Source organism: Cherax quadricarinatus, chromosome 20 (genome assembly GCF_038502225.1).
Source record: "Cherax quadricarinatus isolate ZL_2023a chromosome 20, ASM3850222v1, whole genome shotgun sequence".
Classification (NCBI taxonomy): Eukaryota; Metazoa; Arthropoda; class Malacostraca; order Decapoda; family Parastacidae; genus Cherax; species Cherax quadricarinatus.
This window is the reverse complement of record NC_091311.1, coordinates 22,333,955-22,354,417: the sequence shown is the minus strand read 5'-3', so window position 1 is coordinate 22,354,417 and position 20,463 is coordinate 22,333,955. Positions and strand designations below refer to the sequence as shown.

Below are 20,463 nucleotides of genomic sequence, written 5' to 3'. Positions count from 1 at the left end.
TTATTCGTTCATAAATAAATAGTGATGCTTCTGGTTATTTGCAGTAAAGTTACGTAAGTTTAAGTTAGCTAACGTTGAACTAACCTAGCATAACATTACCTAATTTAACAATGCAAATAAATCTAAATTAATTTAAATTATAGTGAGGAGGGATAGATCTCGGGGGGTAGACAGGCGGGACAGTGTATATTAATCGTGCAGAAACATACTTACGAAATTGCGTCAGGAATCAAATGTTATTTTTAGGAAGAGTTTTCATATTTAACTTTTTATCTTTCGTAAATCCATGGTATGGTAATTATTGCGCTCTTTCACCTTGCTTAACCTGCGTGGCCCTGTGGGACCCTCCGTGGCCTTACTTGGCCCTGTCTGACCCTACGTGGAGGTGCAGGCGGTGGAGATGTGCCTGAAGAGTGGGGCGTTGATCTCGATGCAGCAGGACGACCGTTCTACCCCTGTACATCTAGCGTGCTCCCAGGGCTCTTTCGACATAGTCAAGCTTATGTTTACACTGCAGCCGCAGGAGGTGAGGCAAGCCTCCTGATTTTATATTTCAGAATATTGGTGTATTTGGTCACTTTGAAAGGTGTGAATTAGATTTGAACTGTTCATGCCTTACTTTTAGTTTTATGGTTGAAGAAATTTCGATATTAGTGCCCATATGATACCGAAACTCCTTTTTTTATCCTGTTCTGTTCTCTCGGTATTATGGACTCACGTGCCCTGCCCTTCTCTCAGTACTAAGTACTCAGGTAACCTGCCTCTTTCATCGTGGAGTACTCAAGTGTCCAGCTTCTCTCAGTATATTATACTAAGAAGTTCAACCTTTCTCATAACTAAGTACTTAGGCACTTAGAAGTCCGGTATCATATCTCAGCAGTAAAATAACAAAATGACCCCCTTATAATATATTTTCCCAGAAGATAATACGTGATAATACGTCTTGTCAATAGGCAACATGTTTCCAACAGATAACAGTGACAATAAACAATATACATGCACAAAGGCCAACATATTTGTTGCATCAGCTCGACCCTTGTCAAACTATCTTGCCAGAGGCACGATCCACTACCAGCTACCACCCGTCGTCTTCTATCAGTAGCAAGAAGATGGAACAAGATAGGGTTTATTCATACAAATAACAAATGATTTTACTGACAGGAATAAAATTTGCACAATACTTATGAAGGTATATTATTTTTTATGTAAACAGTGATATATTGTGCCATGTGATTAAGACCCATTATATATCCTGATGAACAAAAAGAACAAGAACAAAAACAACATAAAAATAACAACAACAACAATACACCAATAAACCAACCACGCAGACTCCTGCAAGAAACCCTTTTCTTTTGCCTTAAGTATGCTATGGAGAGGGACCCTGAACAGGGGGGGTCATCCCACAGTTGTTAAAACAACGAATATATCCCACTTCACGAAGGTGGCAGCAAATTAAGACCAAAGAATTATAGACCGAAAGCCCTAACGTTCTACATCATAAAAAGCTTTGAAACAGCTCTAAGAAGCAAGATCGCCAACCACTTGGATTTCCAAGTGGTTGGATTTCCAAGGGCAGCAAGGATTTTAGAGCAGGTCGCTCCTGCCCCTCACGACTACCTGACCACTATGAGATATCTTGTATAATACAGTGGAGAACAAACAGTGTTAGATGTAGTATACACAGATTTGTAAAAGCCTTCTACAAGTGTGATCATGGTGTAATAGCGCAAAAAATTCATGCTGACGTACGAGTAGACAGAGAAGTAAACCATAGTACAGTGTCTTCCTTTGCTGACGATATTAGAATCTTTATGAGAGTGTCATCCATGGGATACGGTAAATCTCCAAGCGTATATAAACCATGTTTTCCAAAGGGCCGTGGAAAACAATACAATGTTTAGTGTGGACAACTTTCAGTTGCTCTATTATGGAAAACTTGAGGATATAATAGTTTGAACGGGGTAGACTACAAACTCTGACGACATAATAGAGCGGAAAACTAATTTGAAAGACTTGGAAAAGTAAATATCAGGAGATCCCACCTTCAAGGATCACAACAATGTCATTATCACATCTGCGAGGAAAATGATAGGATGGATAATGAAAGCTTTTAAAACAAGAGATGCAATGCCAATGATGATCCTTTTTAAGTAACTTGTTCTCTGACAAGATGAAATTAAGACACATGTGCAACATATGGGTATCTTTATTGTAGACGTTTCGCCATCCAGTGGCTTTATCTATACAAATTCCAGGACATAACTTGAAGATAGTAGAACTATGTACAGAAGATGAGGTAATCAGTCCCTCAACCTTGGAGTAGGTGCGAAGAGCACCGTAGTCGTGGAGATTCTGAATCTCCACGACTACGTGGAGATATCGGTATTGTATACCTTTCTTGTACAACTTGTTCTCTCTAGGCTGGAATACTGCTGCACACTAACAACCCCATTCAAGGCAGGTGAAATTGCTGATCTAGAGAATATACAGGGAAGTTTCACTGCACGTATTAGTTAAATCAAGCACCTTAATTACTAGGAATGTTTGAAGTTCCTTGACCTGTACTCCCCGGAATACAGGTGAGAAAGATGCATCACAATGTACACCTGCAAAATACTAGAGCAGTGGTTCCCAAACTTTTTCAGCTTGTTACCCAATTTAACATGCCACATAAAGCATGTTACCCCTTTCACAAAATGTTCTTATTATTGACATATATGGCTAAACGTGAACGTATACAGCCTCGCATACTCTGCTAATCCTAGCAAAACCATTGAAAACGTAAGAACCACACATACATTATATATAAAATTAATAATAGCTACAAATTCACAGTAACAGTGGGTAAATACTAGCTATATACTGCACAGGGCAGTACACATACATACCAGCTTATGTCTACCTCGGCTGATGCTCACAGATAAACTGACAGTGTGAAATAGAGGCAGCCTCAGGAAGTGAGTGACGCGTACTGGACAGGTCGATCTGGGCTACTGAGTGACTTTTGTCCTGAAGCATACTTGTCAAAATACTTTTGGGTTTCCACACACTTAGCTATATACTTCTTCTTTTCTAATACTGTATATTAGTTTTTGATGTTTATTGTTATTTGGTTTAACTTTATTACTTACTTATAATAGGTTTACTTTACAACTTTATATACTAAGACAAAGTTAACAATAATCCTCATACCGGGTACCGCATTGTTTTCTTGATTTTCAGAATTCATAACTTTTTTTCTGTCACCCCTCCATTACCCCCCAAAAATGGTTAAATTACCCCCAGGGGGTAATTTACCCCCAGTTTGGGAACCACTGTACTAGAGGAACTGATCCCAAATCTTCATATAGAAAGTACTCCCTAAAAACGCAAAGACTCTGCAGACGGTGCAACATACCCACAATGAAAAGCTGGGGTACTATGAGTACACTAAGAGAACACACAATGAGTGTCTGGAACCTAAGATTATTCAACAGCCTCCCATCATACATAAGGGGAATTACCAGTAGACTCCTGGCTGCCAGTGCCCGATCAGCCTGGCTGTGGTTCTGACGGTTGGATTAGGTGCGACCAGTAGCAACAGCCTGGTTGGTCAGGCCCTGATCCACTGGGAGGCCCCGTCGAGGACCTGGCTGCGGGTCCAGGCAGACAGACCATCATTAGATTTAACAAGATTATACAGTGCATATATGTAAGTTTAATTCCAGATTTAAGGACGAAAGTAACCTTAACTGGTTCGAAACGTTTCATACACAGCCTTAATGACCATCTGATAGTCGACAGGATTCAAACCCAACTAATGAATCAAAATATAAGCCATAATAACTCATTAATTGAACACTGATAATTTCCACAGTGGTAGTGTGTACACACGCTGTTATTAGTAAGGTTTTCAATATGTTTCATGACATTCTGCTTCTGAAGGAGAGAGAAACTTTGATTATTTAAAATATCTGAAAGTTACATCACTAGTAACAGACTTCAAATATGTTTTAAACGATATCTTGTTTGCTCTAATAAATACTTGTTTTTTTTTTTTTCTATTCATAATTTTACTTAGATTCCAGTATGTGATTAAGAACCTGTCATAGACCTAGTACTGGTATATTCAAACAATCCTGCAGGGATAAAAATAAATAAAGGACCCCAATGGAAATAAGTCACTCTGTCTGACTTTTTTGGGTTATCCTAGGTTCTCTACACATACTGCTATGTATGATAATTCTATGTAACTGTATTTGTGTATACCTGAATAAACTTACTTACTTACTAACATCTTAATGAGATTCATTTAAATGCCAGAATCACACATCTGTCAAAGAAAACTGTGCATCAGTAACTATGGGTGACTTGTGTAAATAGCTACAGCTGTGGCAAACTTCTTGCGATTTTATTTTTTTTCAGTTTTATTTTCTTTTTGTGCTCTGCCTGTGTTCCTGCCCTGGCCTGCTGCCTGTGTTCCTGCCCTGGCCTGCTGCCTGTGTTCCTGCCCTGGCCTGCTGCCTGTGTTCCTGCCCTGGCCTGCTGCCTGTGTTCCTGCCCTGGCCTGCTGCCTGTGTTCCTGCCCTGGCCTGCTGCCTGTGTTCCTGCCCTGGCCTGCTGCCTGTGTTCCTGCCCTGGCCTGCTGCCTGTGTTCCTGCCCTGGCCTGCTGCCTGTGTTCCTGCCCTGGCCTGCTGCCTGTGTTCCTGCCCTGGCCTGCTGCCTGTGTTCCTGCCCTGCGATACTGCAGAAGATGAAGGCTCTAACAACCCTGGACGCCCAAGGGATGAGTCCGCTTCACTGCGCCGCTATGTTTGACCACCCCCAGCTTGTGAGCTACCTGATCAAGGAGGTAACAATCAGTCCTCTCTCTCTCTCTCTCTTTCCATCTTGTTTCATTGCTCATTTTTCCCTTCCTTCGTCATTCTTTTCTCTTCCACTTCTTTGGTCTCCTATATGTATCACCAGCCTCATTAGTTGTCTCTCTCTACCTTCCTGCCAGGGTACCTTCATTTAAGTTATTACTCCTTTCCTGCCAGAGTATTTTGTTCTGTTATCCTTACCTGCCAGGGTGCCGTAATCTTTTTATCCCTGCCAACCTGGGCGTTTTAATCACTGTTACTCCTGCCTTTCAGGGAGCTGACGTCGACCAAGTGGATCAAGAGCACAGGTCCCCACTGCTGCTGGCGGCTGCGCACGGTGGCTGGCGCTGTGTTGATGTGCTCCTTGCGCACAGCGCCGACCCAGCCATCAGAGACTTCACCGACAAGAACCTTCTTCATGTTGTCATTATGAACGGCGGCTCTGTTAGCAACCTTTTCAAACTCAAGCACGCTCATGACCCCTGAGTGAGTACCCCCTCCATAACTCAGTGGGATGGCTCTTACTCACACATGGAGTGACCCTTTCATACACGGGCAACGTCCCTTCTAGTTCAATGACGCCCCTTCTAGTCATAACCGGGGAGGCCCCTCCTAGCTCATATAAGTGACGTCCCTCCTAGCCCGTATAGGTGACGTCCCTCCTAACTCGAATAGGTGACGTCCCTCCTAGCCCACACTAGTGGTCTTACTGATCTCACTCGTTTTACTGATACTTCTAAGGTGGTACTGAACGATCTGTAATCATTAGACAGTTTGACGCCAGTTTGCAAAAGGATACAAAATATTCAACCTCTTAAATTAGATTGCGCCATCAGCTTTGCGTATAATAACCTTTGAAGTCTATAGACAATGGACAGAAATTATACACGGCCACTTCTTGTATCATTAGCTGTCTCGTAGAGCTTAATTAATCCCACGTGTAATTTTGGGATATATTATTCTATTCATAATATTTCCCACAGGGAACGTCCTCCTTAATCCACACAGGGATCGTCTATTTTTTCCTTATTTTTCACTTACCAAAGAGAAGTGTCTTAAATCTCATACTGTTATACACAAGAGGTGTGCCAAACTTCACATAATTACATACACAGCCCTGTAACAAGACCCCTCGAGCACTTGATGACTTTATCTAATACTGAGAGACATCTGAAATCCTGTTTTTCAGCGGCATTTACAAGAATATAATGGAAAAGATTACTACCTATACATGTACTCATTAAAACCAAGTTCAATCACCTGTGTGGGTTAGCGCGTCCTTGGGAGCCCTTCGTCGCAGCTCAGTGTGAAGGAGGTTGTGAGCCGCTCAGCGAGTGCAGAGATACATAAAATAGTTTGTTTATTATACCAGGAACATTATCAGGTTATAATAAACATGATAAAGTTCCATTTGAACGAAACATGATTTTGCGTGTCTTTCATTCTTCTCGTTTCCAATATACTTTAAGTGAAAGTAACAGCCACGATAGTTACCTTTTCCACACTCACCATAGTTAATTATTACGTATATTGTATGTTATTTAAAAGATGTGTTAAACCCGTATTAGTTATTCAACTAATAAAGACAGAGACGGCTTGTTACCATCACTCTCCATAACCTTCCCGGGTCTCTGCTGACACAAAAAATACTAATACCAACCTTCTTTTTACTTTTAATTCTTAAGCTAATATCTTTACACACTATTTAAGTTAGGTTAAGATCAAACACTATATTTAGCCATTTATAATATAAACACCAACAAATGCAATAATGCATTACGATGAGACTATGAGAAGACTAACCAAGCTTGAATGTGGAGATGACTGACTAAGCTTGACTGTGAAGACTAGCCAAGCTTGACTGTGGAGAAGACTGACCAATCTTGACAGAGGAGAAAACTGACCAAGCTTGACTGGAGAGCTCAGGCTACTGTAATCCCAGGGTTGCTCAAACTTACTACACACTTGTCTCTCATTATAACATGTATGATATATGTGAACGTCGATCACGACCAACAAACACTCTTAAACAAGAATAAGACACTTGTGCAGAATTTAGGAATCTTTATCGAGGAAACATTTCACCAGCCAGTGACTTCTTCAGTTCAATAAAGAAAAGAACGGTCGATGGAATATGAGTAGCTAGAGGTAATTAGTCCCTCGGCCTGGAGTCGATGTGTTCAGTCCATCAGTCTTAAGAAAAGTACTTTTCTCGAGACTGATGGGACGAGGTCACGCTACCTCGCTGCCAAACGACCCATGTGTTAAAAACAAAAGAAAATATTACCATGTGCAATATTTTTCATCTGTATATATCTTATGTGTCCATCAGGTTCAGAATTATCATGTTAAATACTTCTCTTCTGTATATATTGTGCGTTAATACAGTAGTATTATTAATTCCTAGTTCAAGTCTGCCCGAAATGCTTGGTACTAAAATTCGTTTTTCAAACATAAAATGTTGGTAACACAGTTGAACATTCAGGGGCAGGTCCAGAGATGAGGGCCACTAGAGGGTCACTAGAGGGCCACTAGAGAGTCAATAGAGGGCCACTAGAGGGTCACTAGAGGGTCACTAGAGGGCCAACTAGAGTCACTAGAGGGCCATTAGAGGGTCACTAGAGGGACACTAGAGGGTCACTAGAGGGCCACTAGGTCACTAGAGGGCCACTAGGTCACTAGAGGGCCACTAGAGGGCCATTGAAGGGTCACTAGAGGACCACTAGTCACTAGAGGGTCACTAGAGGGTCATTAGAGGGTCACTAGAGGGCCATTAGAGGGTCACTAGAGGGCCACTAGAGGGCCATTAGAGTAACTAGAGGGCTACTAGAAGGCCATTAGAGGGTCACTAGAGGGCCACTAGAAGGTTACTAGAGGGCCACTAGAGGGTCACTAGAGGGTCATTAGTCACTAGAGGGCCACTAGAGGGTCACTAGAGGGCCACTAGAGGGCCACTAGAGGGCCACTAGAGGGTCACTAGAGGGTCAATAGTCACTAGAGGGCCATTAGAGGGTCACTAGAGGGCCACTAGGTCACTACAGGTCCACTAGGTCACTAGAGGGCCACTAGAGGGCCATTGAAGGGTCACTAGAGGACCACTAGTCACTAGAGGGGTCACTAGAGGGTCATTAGAGGGTCACTAGAGGGCCATTAGAGGGTCACTAGAGGGCCACTAGAGGGCCATTAGAGTAACTAGAGGGGCACTAGAAGGCCATTAGAGGGTCACCAGAGGGCCACTAGAAGGTTACTAGAGGGCCACTAGAGGGTCACTAGAGGGTCATTAGAGTCACTAGAGGGCCACTAGAGGGGTCACTAGAGGGCCATTAGAGGGTCACTAGAGGGCCATTAGAGGGTCACTAGAGGGCCACTAGGTCACTAGAGGGCCATTAGAGGGTCACTAGTGGGCCACTAGAGGGCCATTAGAGGGTCACTAAAGGGCCATTAGAGGGTCACTAGAGGGCCATTAGAGGGTCAGTAGAGGGTCACTAGAGGCCCACTAGAGGGCCACTAGTGGGCCACTAGAGGGCCACTAGAGATCCATGCTCCCCTTTCCTCGGCCACCATGAAATGAATGACCACTATGAATGGCCCCTCCTGGACCACTATGAAAGGCCCCTCCTGGACCACTATGAATGACCCATCATGGACCACTATAAATGGCCCCTCCTGGACCACTATGAATGGCCCCTCCTGGACCACTATGAATGGTCCCTCCTGGACCACTATGAATGGCCCCTCCTAGACCACTATGAATGGCCCCTCCTGGACCACTATGAATGGCCATTACAGGGTCACTAGAGGGTCATTAGAGGGTCACTAGAGGGCCACTAGAAGGTTACTAGAGGGCCACTAGAGGGCCACTAGAGGGCCATTAGAGGGTCACTAGAGGGCCACTAGAGGGTCACTAGAGGGCCACTACAAGGTCACTAGAGGGCCACTAGGTCACTAGAGGGTCACTAGAGGGTCATTGGAGGGTCACTAGAGGACCACTAGAGGGTCACTAGAGGGCCATTAGAGGGTCACTAGAGGGCCACTAGAGGGCCATTAGAGTAACTAGAGGGCCGCTAGAAGGCCATTAGAGGGTCACTAGAGGGCCACTAGGTTACTAGAGGGTCATTAGAGGGTAACTAGAGGGCCACTAGAAGGTCACTAGAGAGCCATTAGAGGGTCACTAGAGGGCCATTAGAGGGTCACTAGAGGGCCACTAGGTCACTAGAGGGCCATTAGAGGGTCACTAGTGGGCCACTAGAGGGCCATTAGAGGGTCACTAAAGGGCCATTAGAGGGTCACTAGAGGGCCATTAGAGGGTCAGTAGAGGGTCACTAGAGGCCCACTAGAGGGCCACTAGTGGGCCACTAGAGGGCCACTAGAGATCCATGCTCCCCTTTCCTCGGCCACCATGAAATGAATGACCACTCCTGGACCACTATGAATGGCCCATCCTGGACCACTATGAATGGCCCCTCCTGGACCACTATGAATGACCCCTCCTGGACCACTATAAATGGCCCCTCCTGGACCACTATGAATGGCCCCTCCTGGACCACTATGAATGGTCCCTCCTGGACCACTATGAATGGCCCCTCCTAGACCACTATGAATGGCCCCTCCTGGACCACTATGAATGGCCATTAGAGGGTCACTAGAGGGTCATTAGAGGGTCACTAGAGGGCCACTAGAAGATTACTAGAGGGCCACTAGAGGGCCACTAGAGGGCCATTAGAGGGTCACTAGAGGGCCACTAGAGGGTCACTAGAGGGCCACTAGGTCACTAGAGGGCCACTAGGTCACTAGAGGGTCACTAGAGGGTCATTGGAGGGTCACTAGAGGACCACTAGAGGGTCACTAGAGGGTCCCTAGAGGGCCATTAGAGGGTCACTAGAGGGCCACTAGAGGGCCATTAGAGTAACTAGAGGGCCGCTAGAAGGCCATTAGAGGGTCACTAGAGGGCCACTAGGTTACTAGAGGGCCATTAGAGGGTCACTAGAGGGCCACTAGAGGGTCACTAGAGGGTCATTAGAGGGTCACTAGAGGGCCACTAGAAGGTCACTAGAGAGCCATTAGAGGGTCACTAGAGGGCCATTAGAGGGTCACTAGAGGGCCACTAGGTCACTAGAGGGCCATTAGAGGGTCACTAGAGGGCCACTAGGTCACTAGAGGGCCATTAGAGGGTCACTAGTGGGCCACTAGAGGGCCATTAGAGGGTCACTAAAGGGCCATTAGAGGTTCACTAGAGGGCCATTAGAGGGTCACTAGAGGGTCACTAGAGGGCCACTAGAGGGCCGCTAGTGGGCCACTAGAGGGCCACTAGAGATCCATGCTCCCCTTTCCTCGGCCACCATGAAATGAATGACCACTATGAATGGTCCCTCCTGGACCACTATGAATGGCCCCTCCTGGACCACTATGAATGGCCCCTCCTGGACCACTATGAATGGCCCCTCCTGGACCACTATGAATGCCCCCACCTGGACCACTATGAATGGCCCCTCCTGGACCACTATGAATGGCCCCTCCTGGACCACTATGAATGGCCCCTCCTGGACCACTATGAATGGCCCCTCCTGGACCACTATGAATGGCCCCTCCTGGACCACTATGAATGGCCCCTCCTGGACCACTATGAATGGCCCCTCCTGGACCACTATGAATGGCCCCTCCTGGACCACTATGAATGCCCCCACCTGGACCACTATGAATGGCCCCTCCTGGACCACTATGAATGGTCCCTCCTGGACCACTATGAATGGCCCCTCCTGGACCACTATGAATGGCCCCTCCTGGACCACTATGAATGGCCCCTCCTGGACCACTATGAATGGCCCCTCCTGGACCACTATGAATGGCCCCACCTGGACCACTATGAATGGCCCCTCCTGGACCACTATGAATGGCCCCTCCTGGACCACTATGAATGGCCCCTCCTGGACCACTATGAATGGCCCCTCCTGGACCACTATGAATGGCCCCTCCTGGACCACTATGAATGGCCCCTCCTGGACCACTATGAATGGCCCCTCCTGGACCACTATGAATGGCCCCTCTATGAATGGCCCCTCCTGGACCACTATGAATGCCCCCTCCTGGACCACTATGAATGCCCCCTCCTAGACCACTATGAATGGCCCCTCCTGGACCACTATGAATGGCCCCTCCTGGACCACTATGAATGGCCCTTCCTGGACCACTATGAATGGCCCCTCCTGGACCACTATGAATGGCCCCTCCTGGACCACTATGAATGGCCCCTCCTGGACCACTATGAATGGCCCCTCCTGGACCACTATGAATGGCCCCTCCTGGACCACTATGAATGGCCCCTCCTGGACCACTATGAATGCCCCCTCCTGGACCACTATGAATGCCCCCTCCTAGACCACTATGAATGGCATCTCCTGGACCACTATGAATGGCCCCTCCTGGACCACTATGAATGGCCCCTCCTGGACCACTATGAATGGCCCCTCCTGGACCACTATGAATGGCCCCTCCTGGACCACTATGACTGGCCCCTCCTGGACCACTATGAATGGCCCCTCCTGGACCACTATTAATGGTCCCTCCTGGACCACTATGAATGGCCCCTCCTGGACCACTATGAATGGCCCCTCCTGGACCACTATGAATGGCCCCTCCTAGACCACTATGAATGGCCCCTCCTGGACCACTATGAATGGCCCCTCCTAGACCACTATGAATGGCCTCTCCTAGACCACTATGAATGGCCCCTCCTGGACCACTATGAATGGCCCTCCTAGACCACTATGAATGGCCTCTCCTAGACCACTATGAATGGCCTCTCCTAGACCACTATGAATGGCCTCTCCTAGACCACTATGAATGGCCCCTCCTGGACCACTATGAATGGCCCCTCCTAGACCACTATGAATGGCCTCTCCTAGACCACTATGAATGGCCTCTCCTAGACCACTATGAATGGCCTCTCCTAGACCACTATGAATGGCCCCTCCTGGACCACTATGAATGGCCTCTCCTAGACCACTATGAATGGCCTCTCCTAGACCACTATGAATGGCCTCTCCTAGACCACTATGAATGGCCTCTCCTAGACCACTATGAATGGCCTCTCCTAGACCACTATGAATGGCCTCTCCTAGACCACTATGAATGGCCCCTCCTGGACCACTATGAATGGCCCCTCCTGGACCACTATGAATGGCCCCTCCTGGACCACTATGAATGGCCCCTCCTGGACCACTATGAATGGCCCCTCCTGGACCACTATGAATGGCCCCTCCTGGACCACTATGAATGGCCCCTCCTGGACCACTATGAATGGCCCCTCCTGGACCACTATGACTGGCCCCTCCTGGACCACTATGAATGGCCCCTCCTGGACCACTATTAATGGTCCCTCCTGGACCACTATGAATGGCCCCTCCTGGACCACTATGAATGGCCCCTCCTGGACCACTATGAATGCCCCCTCCTGGACCACTATGAATGGCCCCTCCTGGACCACTATGACTGGCCCCTCCTGGACCACTATGAATGGCCCCTCCTGGACCACTATTAATGGTCCCTCCTTGACCACTATGAATGGCCCCTCCTGGACCACTATGAATGGCCCCTCCTGGATCACTATGAATGCCCCCTCCTGGACCACTATGAATGCCCCCTCCTGGACCACTATGAATGGCCCCTGCTCAATTATTCAGATAAACATTCTGGTGGAAGTGTTCGCTTGTATACAGAGTTCTACTCATTAAACTGTTATTAATACTATAAAAATGTACCCAACTTGACACTGAGAAACCTGTACACAAACATCGTATTGTGAATAAAGAATAATAACAATATCTTCATTTGAACAAGTACATGTACAAGGTGTACAGTACCAGCTGACATCAGTGAGTCTGTGTTCTATATTTAACACCTGTGAACTAGTAAAAAAATGTTGAGCCTCTGGCAGGCTATTACCCCTGTGTTGTCCGTACTAGCGAGGACTGAACCGCTACCCCCTCCTGGACACTTGCAGTATCCACCCTGGGATACATTCTTAGAAAATTTGAAGATTAATGATTAACTCTATAATATCGATTAAAATCTCTCATCAGAATTGCCTTTTTATCTATTGTATCTATTTAGCCCATAGGCCTGTTGTTATTTTCGTAGGTCAAAGTAATTTCAAAGAGCCGGCTGTATCCCCCGAGGCAAGGTGATCTGAAAAGAAAATCGAAAACTTCTATTTTTAAATTTAGTAATGTATACATAATAGATTATCAAGATATATATCCATCATACATTATGAAGGGAGAGATATATAAACTTAACCATAAGATCGTAGCGAGTTTCCACAGAGGCAGCATCAACGTGACTCTCACATTGTTGACGTCCCAACCTCTCTTACCTCGGTACTGAGTCATAGAGTAACACGGTACTGAGTCACAGTAACACGGTACTAAGTAACACGGTACTGAGTCATAGAGTAACACGGTACTGAGTCACAGTAACACGGTACTAAGTCAGTAACATGGTACTGAGTCATATAGTAACACGGTACTGAGTCACAGTAACACGGTACTGAGTCAGTAACACGGTACTGAGTCAGTAACACGGTACTGAATTAGTAACACGGTACTGAGTCATAGAGTAACACGGTACTGAGTCATAGAGTAACACGGTACTGAGTCACAGTAACACGGTACTAAGTCAGTAACACGGTACTGAGTTATAGAGTAACACGGTACTGAGTCATAGAGTAACACGGTACTGAGTCACAGTAACACGGTACTAAGTCAGTAACACGGTACTGAGTCATAGAGTAACACGGTACTGAGTCACAGTAACACGGTACTGAGTCATAGAGTAACACGATACTGAGTCATAGAGTAACACAGTACTGAGTCACAGTAACACGGTACTGAGTCATAGAGTAACACGGTACTGAGTCACAGTAACACGGTACTAAGTCAGTAACACGGTACTGAATCATAGAGTAACACGGTAGAGTCACAGTAACAAGGTACTGAGTCAGTAACACGGTACTGAGTCATAGAGTAACACAGTACTGAGTCACAGTAAGACGGTACTGATTCACAGTAACACGGTACTGAGTCACAGTAACACGGTACTAAATCAGTAACACGGTACTGAGTCACAGTAACACGGTACTGAGCCACAGTAATACGGTTCTGAGTCAGCAACACGGTAATGAGTCAGTAACTCGGTACTGAGTCACAGTAACACTGCACTGAGTCAGTAACACGGTACTGAGTCAGTAACACGGTACTGAGTCAGTAACACGGTACTGAGTCAGTAACACGGTACTGAGTCATAAAGTAACACGGTACTGAGTCACAGTAACACGGTACTGAGTCAGTAACACGGTACTGAGTCATAGAGTAACGCGGTAATGAGTCACAGTAACACGGTACTGACTCAGTAACACGGTACTGAGTCAGTAACACGGTACTGAATTAGTAACACGGTACTGAGTCACAGTAACACGGTACTGAGTCAGTAACACGGTACTGAGTCAGTAACACGGAACTGAATTAGTAACACGGTACTGAGTCACAGTAACACAGTACTGAGTCAGTAACACGGTACTGAGTCACAGAGTAACACGGTACTGAGTCAGTAACACGGTACTGAGTCACAGTAACACGGTACTGAGTAACACAGTACTGAGTCACTAACATGGTACTGAGTCGTGGAGTAACACGGAACTGACTCATAGAATAACACGGTACTGAGTCAGAGTAACACGGTAATGAGTCATAGAGTAACACGGTACTTAGTCATAGAGTAACACGGCACTGAATCCTAGAGTAACACGGTAATGAGTCATAGAGTACCACGGTACTGAGTCACAGAGTAACACGGTACTGAGTCACAGAGTAACACGGTACTGAGTCATAGAGTAACACGGCACTGAATCCTAGAGTAACACGGTAATGAGTCATAGAGTACCACGGTACTGAGTCACAGAGTAACACGGTACTGAGTCACAGAGTAACACGGTACTGAGTCATAGAGTAACACGGTACTGAATCATAGAGTACCACGGTACTGAATCACAGAGTAACACGGTACTGAGTCACAGAGTAACACGGCACTGAATCATAGAGTAACACGGTACTGAGTCATAGAGTAACACGGTACTGAATCATAGAGTACCACGGTACTGAATCACAGAGTACCACGGTACTGAATCACAGAGTAACACGGTACTGAGTCAGAGAGTACCACAGTACTGAGTCACAGAGTAACACGGTACTAAGTCATAGAGTAACACGGTACTGAGTCATACAGTAAAACAGTACTGAGTCATAGAGTAACACGGTGCTGAGTCATAGAGTAACACGGTACTGAGTCATAGAGTAACACGGTACTGAGTCATAGAGTAACATGGTGCTGAGTCATAGAGTAACATGGTACTGAGTCATAGAGTAACACGGTTCTGAGTCATAGAGTAACACGGTGCTGAGTCACAGGGTAACACGGTTTTGAGTTATAGAGCAACACAGTACTGAGTCACAGAGTAACACGGTACTGAGTCATAGAGTAACACGGTACTGAGTTTTAGAGAAACACGGTACTGAGTCACAGTAACACGGTACTGAGTCATAGAGTAACACGGTACTGAGTCATAGAGTAACACGGTTCTGAGTCATAGAGTAACATGGCACTGAGTCATAGAGTAACACGGTACTGAGTCATAGAGTAACACGGTACTGAGTCACAGAGTAACACGGTTTTGAGTTATAGAGCAACACAGTACTGAGTCACAGAGTAACACGGTACTGAGTCATAGAGTTACACGGTACTGTGTCACAGAGTAACACGGTACTGAATCAAAGAGTAACATGGAACTGAGACATACAGTAACACGGTACTGAGTCACAGAGTAACACGGTAATGAGTCTTAGAGTAACGCGGTACTGAGTCGTAGAGTAACACGGTACAGAGTCATAGAGTAACACGGTCCTGAGTCACAGAGTAACACGGTAATGAGTCACAGAATAACACGGTACAGAGCCATAGTGTAACACGGTACTGAGTCACAGAGTAACACAGTACTGAGTCATAGAGTAACACGGCATTGAGTCACAGAGTAACACGGTACTGAGTCATAGAGTAACACGGTACTGAGTTTTAGAGAAACACGGTACTGAGTCACAGTAACACGGTACTGAGTCATAGAGTAACACGGTAATGAGTCATAGAGTAACACGGTTCTGAGTCATAGAGTAACATGGCACTGAGTCATAGAGTAACACGGTACTGAGTCATAGAGTAACACGGTACTGAGTCACAGAGTAACACGGTTTTGAGTTATAGAGCAACACAGTACTGAGTCACAGAGTAACACGGTACTGAGTCATAGAGTTACACGGTACTGTGTCACAGAGTAACACGGTACTGAATCAAAGAGTAACATGGAACTGAGACATACAGTAACACGGTACTGAGTCACAGAGTAACACGGTAATGAGTCTTAGAGTAACGCGGTACTGAGTCGTAGAGTAACACGGTACAGAGTCATAGAGTAACACGGTCCTGAGTCACAGAGTAACACGGTAATGAGTCACAGAATAACACGGTACAGAGCCATAGTGTAACACGGTACTGAGTCACAGAGTAACACAGTACTGAGTCATAGAGTAACACGGCATTGAGTCATAGAGTAACACGGTACTGAGTCATAGAGTAACACAGTACTGAGTCATAGAGTAACACGGCATTGAGTCATAGAGTAACACGGTACTGAGTCACAGAGTACAGAGTAACATGGTACTGAGTCATAGAGAAACATGGTACTGAGTCACAGTAACATGGTACTGAGTCACAGAGTAACACCGTAATGAATCATAGAGTAACACGGTTCTAAGTCATAGAGTAACATGGCACTGAGGCATAGAGTAACACGGTACTGAGTCATAGAGTAACACGGTACTGAGTCACAGAGTAACACGGCACTGAGTCGTAGAGTAACACGGTACCGAGTCATATAGTAACATGGTACTGAGTCATAGAGTAACACAGTACCGAGCCACAGAGTAACACGGTACTGACTTACAGAGTAAGACGGTACTGACTCACAGAATCACACGGTACTAACTCACAGAGTAACACGGTATTGACTCACAGAGTAACACGGTATTGTCACAGAATATCACGGTACTGACTCAGAGAGTAACACGGCATTCACTTACAGAATAACACAGTATTTACTCACAGAATAACCTGGTACTGACTCAGACTAACACGGTATTGACTCACAGAGTAACATGGTAGTGTCACAGAGTAACACGGCATTGACTTACAGAGTATCACGGTACTGACTTACAGAATAACAGTATTGACTTACAGAGTAACAGGTTATTAACTCAAAGAGTAACATGGTACTGACTCACAGAGTAACACGGTACTGATTCACAGAGTAACATGGTACTGAGTCACAGAGTAACATGGTACTGAGTCACAGAGTAACACGGTACTGAGTCACAGAGTAACACAGTACTGACTCACAGAGTAACACAGTACTGACTCACAGAGTAACATGGTATTGACTCACAGAGTAACACTATATTGACTCAGAGTAACACTATATTGACTCACAAAGTAACATGGTATTGACTCACAGAGTAACACTATACTGACTCACAGAGTAACACTATATTGGCTCACAGAGTAACACGGTATTGACTCACAGAGTAACACTATATTGGCTCACAGTGTTGAGAAATGGGATTACCAGTTAAGCTTAATTTTAAATTTAAATATAGGGAACACTTAGCTGATAAAAGATAGCAAATCGTCTACACAGCCACCCCTGCAGACGAGGTCTTGAATTGTTGTCATGATCATCTCTCAACGGGCTGTAATGAGTTATAATTTGTAAGATTATAAATTACCCCTAGGGGGTGTTATGTCAGCATATTTCATTCACTGATGGCTGACAAACTTACTTGTGTGGACTCAAAAGTCCGCACCTAACTGCCGACTATAGGTTGATTACAAACTCCTTGTGACTCAAGAACTGCGCAGTCCCCCATACTACAAGAAATTCGTAACCTACCTTGCTCTTGTAGCGTGAGCTATGGTGTTCTTCACACCTTCGACAGATATCGGTGACTTGATAGAAGCTGAAGTGTCCTTGGATGTCCACGTCTTCCATAGTCTAGGAATACGCACACTGGTACACTATGTTCCACAAAATTTGTCTTTATTGTTCACAATCTTATCACTAAAGAAGCTGATCACACTTCTCTTAAGTGTTTATTGTGTTTTATGAGACACTTTGTTCACACTAACGCACAGATCGTTCTTTGTTGGTTATCCTGGCATCAGTGTCACTCTCAGTAGAGTCAAAAGTAATCTGAAGACGCCACAACGCCCCACTCCGTCACTGCCCCCAGCACAAAGGAAAAGCTGACCTAGTACTTTTACTTCCTTGTCACTTCCTCGATGAAGCAAAGCAGAATGTTTGATTCTTGCTGTCTTAAGCATAGACAACAATATACACTATCTCTACCATGGTAATAAAGTGGGAGCAGGATTTTCCTTAATTGTCCTGCTAAGGTAAGAGATGTACTGTCTCTTATTAAAATACACTCTGCAACACTGGACTGCAAGGAGCGGCGGTCGCCTGACCACAGGTCGTATACTGGTACTGCATCTGGGATCAATTACTCGCTGTATCAGTAAACAAGATATTTGCCCCTTCTGAGAGGGCTGGGCCCCTCAGGGCTGAAAGGGGCTGAAGGGGCTGAAGGGGGCTGATACCCCCTCCTGGAGAAAATTTCTCCACACTGGGGGGCGGCGGAGGTTCGCTGCAGGTGAACTATTCATCACTTAACATTAATTTAATTTTCTCACTCGCCACCACTGCTGCTTGTCTTTTCTGAACAGCTTTAGTCGGTGTGGTTTCTGGAGAATCACTAATTTTGTTTTCAACACTGTGTAATTCTAACGGTACTAGTTTATTTATTGTCCGCTTATTCACTACACCTTTGCTCAAAACATCAACTGTCCTGATGATTCCATTTGCATCAGGATATATGGTCACAATTTTTCCAAGTGGCCATTGGGACCTCGGACCATCATTGTCAATAATCACTATGTCACCCGGTCTTAAGGACTTATGATTTTCAGGAACACCAGCTCCATAGAAGTGTTCTCTCAATGAGGTGAGATAGTCTTCTTGCCAAATTTTCTCCCAACATTAAATCACTTTATTAAGGTGTTTGAATTTACGTCTGAGTTGCTCAGGTTCGAAATAAGTAGGATCCTCTATGATTTCTTTATCATTCATGGGAGGAACAGGTTCGAGCCTTCTGCCATGGAGTAAATGAGATGGACTTAACACTTCTAAATTGTCCAGATCATCGGTAGCATAAGTTAGAGGTCTGTTGTTGACTCTATTTTCTATTTCAGTCACAACTGTACGGAATTCTTCTAAGTCGATTCTCTGACGATGAAGAGTCTTCCTTAAACAACGTTTAACAATGCCGATCATTCTTTCATAAAATCCGCCGTGCCATGGAGATTTAGGAGGAATGTATCTCCAACGACAACTGCGTTGATTCAGCATCTGTTGTACTTCTGGTTGATCAAAGATCTTGCTTATATAAGCAGCACCAGCAACAAAGTTCGTTGCATTATCTGAAATCATCAGTCTGGGACATGCCCTTCTGGCTGCAAACCTTCTGAATAATTTGATAAAGGCTTCAGCAGACATGTCAGTGGCTACTTCTAGATGTACTGCTCTAGTTGTAGCACAAGTGAACAAACAGATGTACACCTTGATGGGAACTTTGTCAACTGTTTTGGTTAAAATTATTGGTCCAGTGTAATCTACACCTGTCGCCTCAAATGGAGTGATATGACAAACTCTTTCAGAGGGATATGGAGGTGGACCTGGATACTGACATACTCGCATATCATAGTGACGACAAGTAATACAGTCCTTTATTTGTTTTTTCACACTTTGTCGACCTTGAGGTATCCAGTAGGATTGTCGTATATGACAAAGTGTGTCAGCTACCCCACCATGTAACACGTTACCGTGGGCGTTTTGCACAATCAGTTTTGTTAGCCAATGATTCTTGGGGATCAATATTGGATGTATGGCTTCTTTAGGTAGTGAAGAATTATGAATTCTTCCTCGACATCTTATAATCTTTTCTGAGTCGAGATAAAGTCCTAAAGAATTAATCATAACAGGTTTCTTTGGGGATTTATCTTGTGTTTCTAGAAATTTATATTCTGTAGAGAAAACATCTTTCTGTATTAGTTTCACCCAGTATTTAATGGGTTCAAGACATTCATAATCAGGTTTTATTCCTTTAATGAATTTAAAGACAAGAGCTGTAACTCTTAAGAGTTTACCCAAAGATGAGTATTTAGATCCATCAATGACTATTTCTGTTGTGTCTGCAGTATTTACACAACTTATTTCTGCTGTGTTCAAGCAGACTGTTTCTTCTGGCATGTGAGCCTTTTGCTGAGGCCAGTTATTTTCATCAGAGAGCCAGTTCGGTCAGTGGAGCCATAATTTATTATCCACAAATTTCTTGAGTGGGACACCACGTGACAACATGTCAGCTGGATTCTCTTGGGTAGAAACGTGGAGAAAGAGATAATCTC

At 45.0% G+C, this 20,463-nt stretch overlaps 1 protein-coding gene across 1 annotated transcript in view; it reads left to right on the top strand.

Annotated features, from left to right (window-relative positions):
• TrpA1 (Transient receptor potential cation channel A1) overlaps positions 1–20,463 on the top strand; it is a 249,076-nt gene that overhangs the window by 146,023 nt on the left and 82,590 nt on the right. Inside the window, 3 exon segments of the mRNA XM_070087089.1 lie at positions 392–526; positions 4,734–4,835; positions 5,119–5,331. Coding sequence (XP_069943190.1) covers positions 392–526; positions 4,734–4,835; positions 5,119–5,331 — 450 coding nt within the window.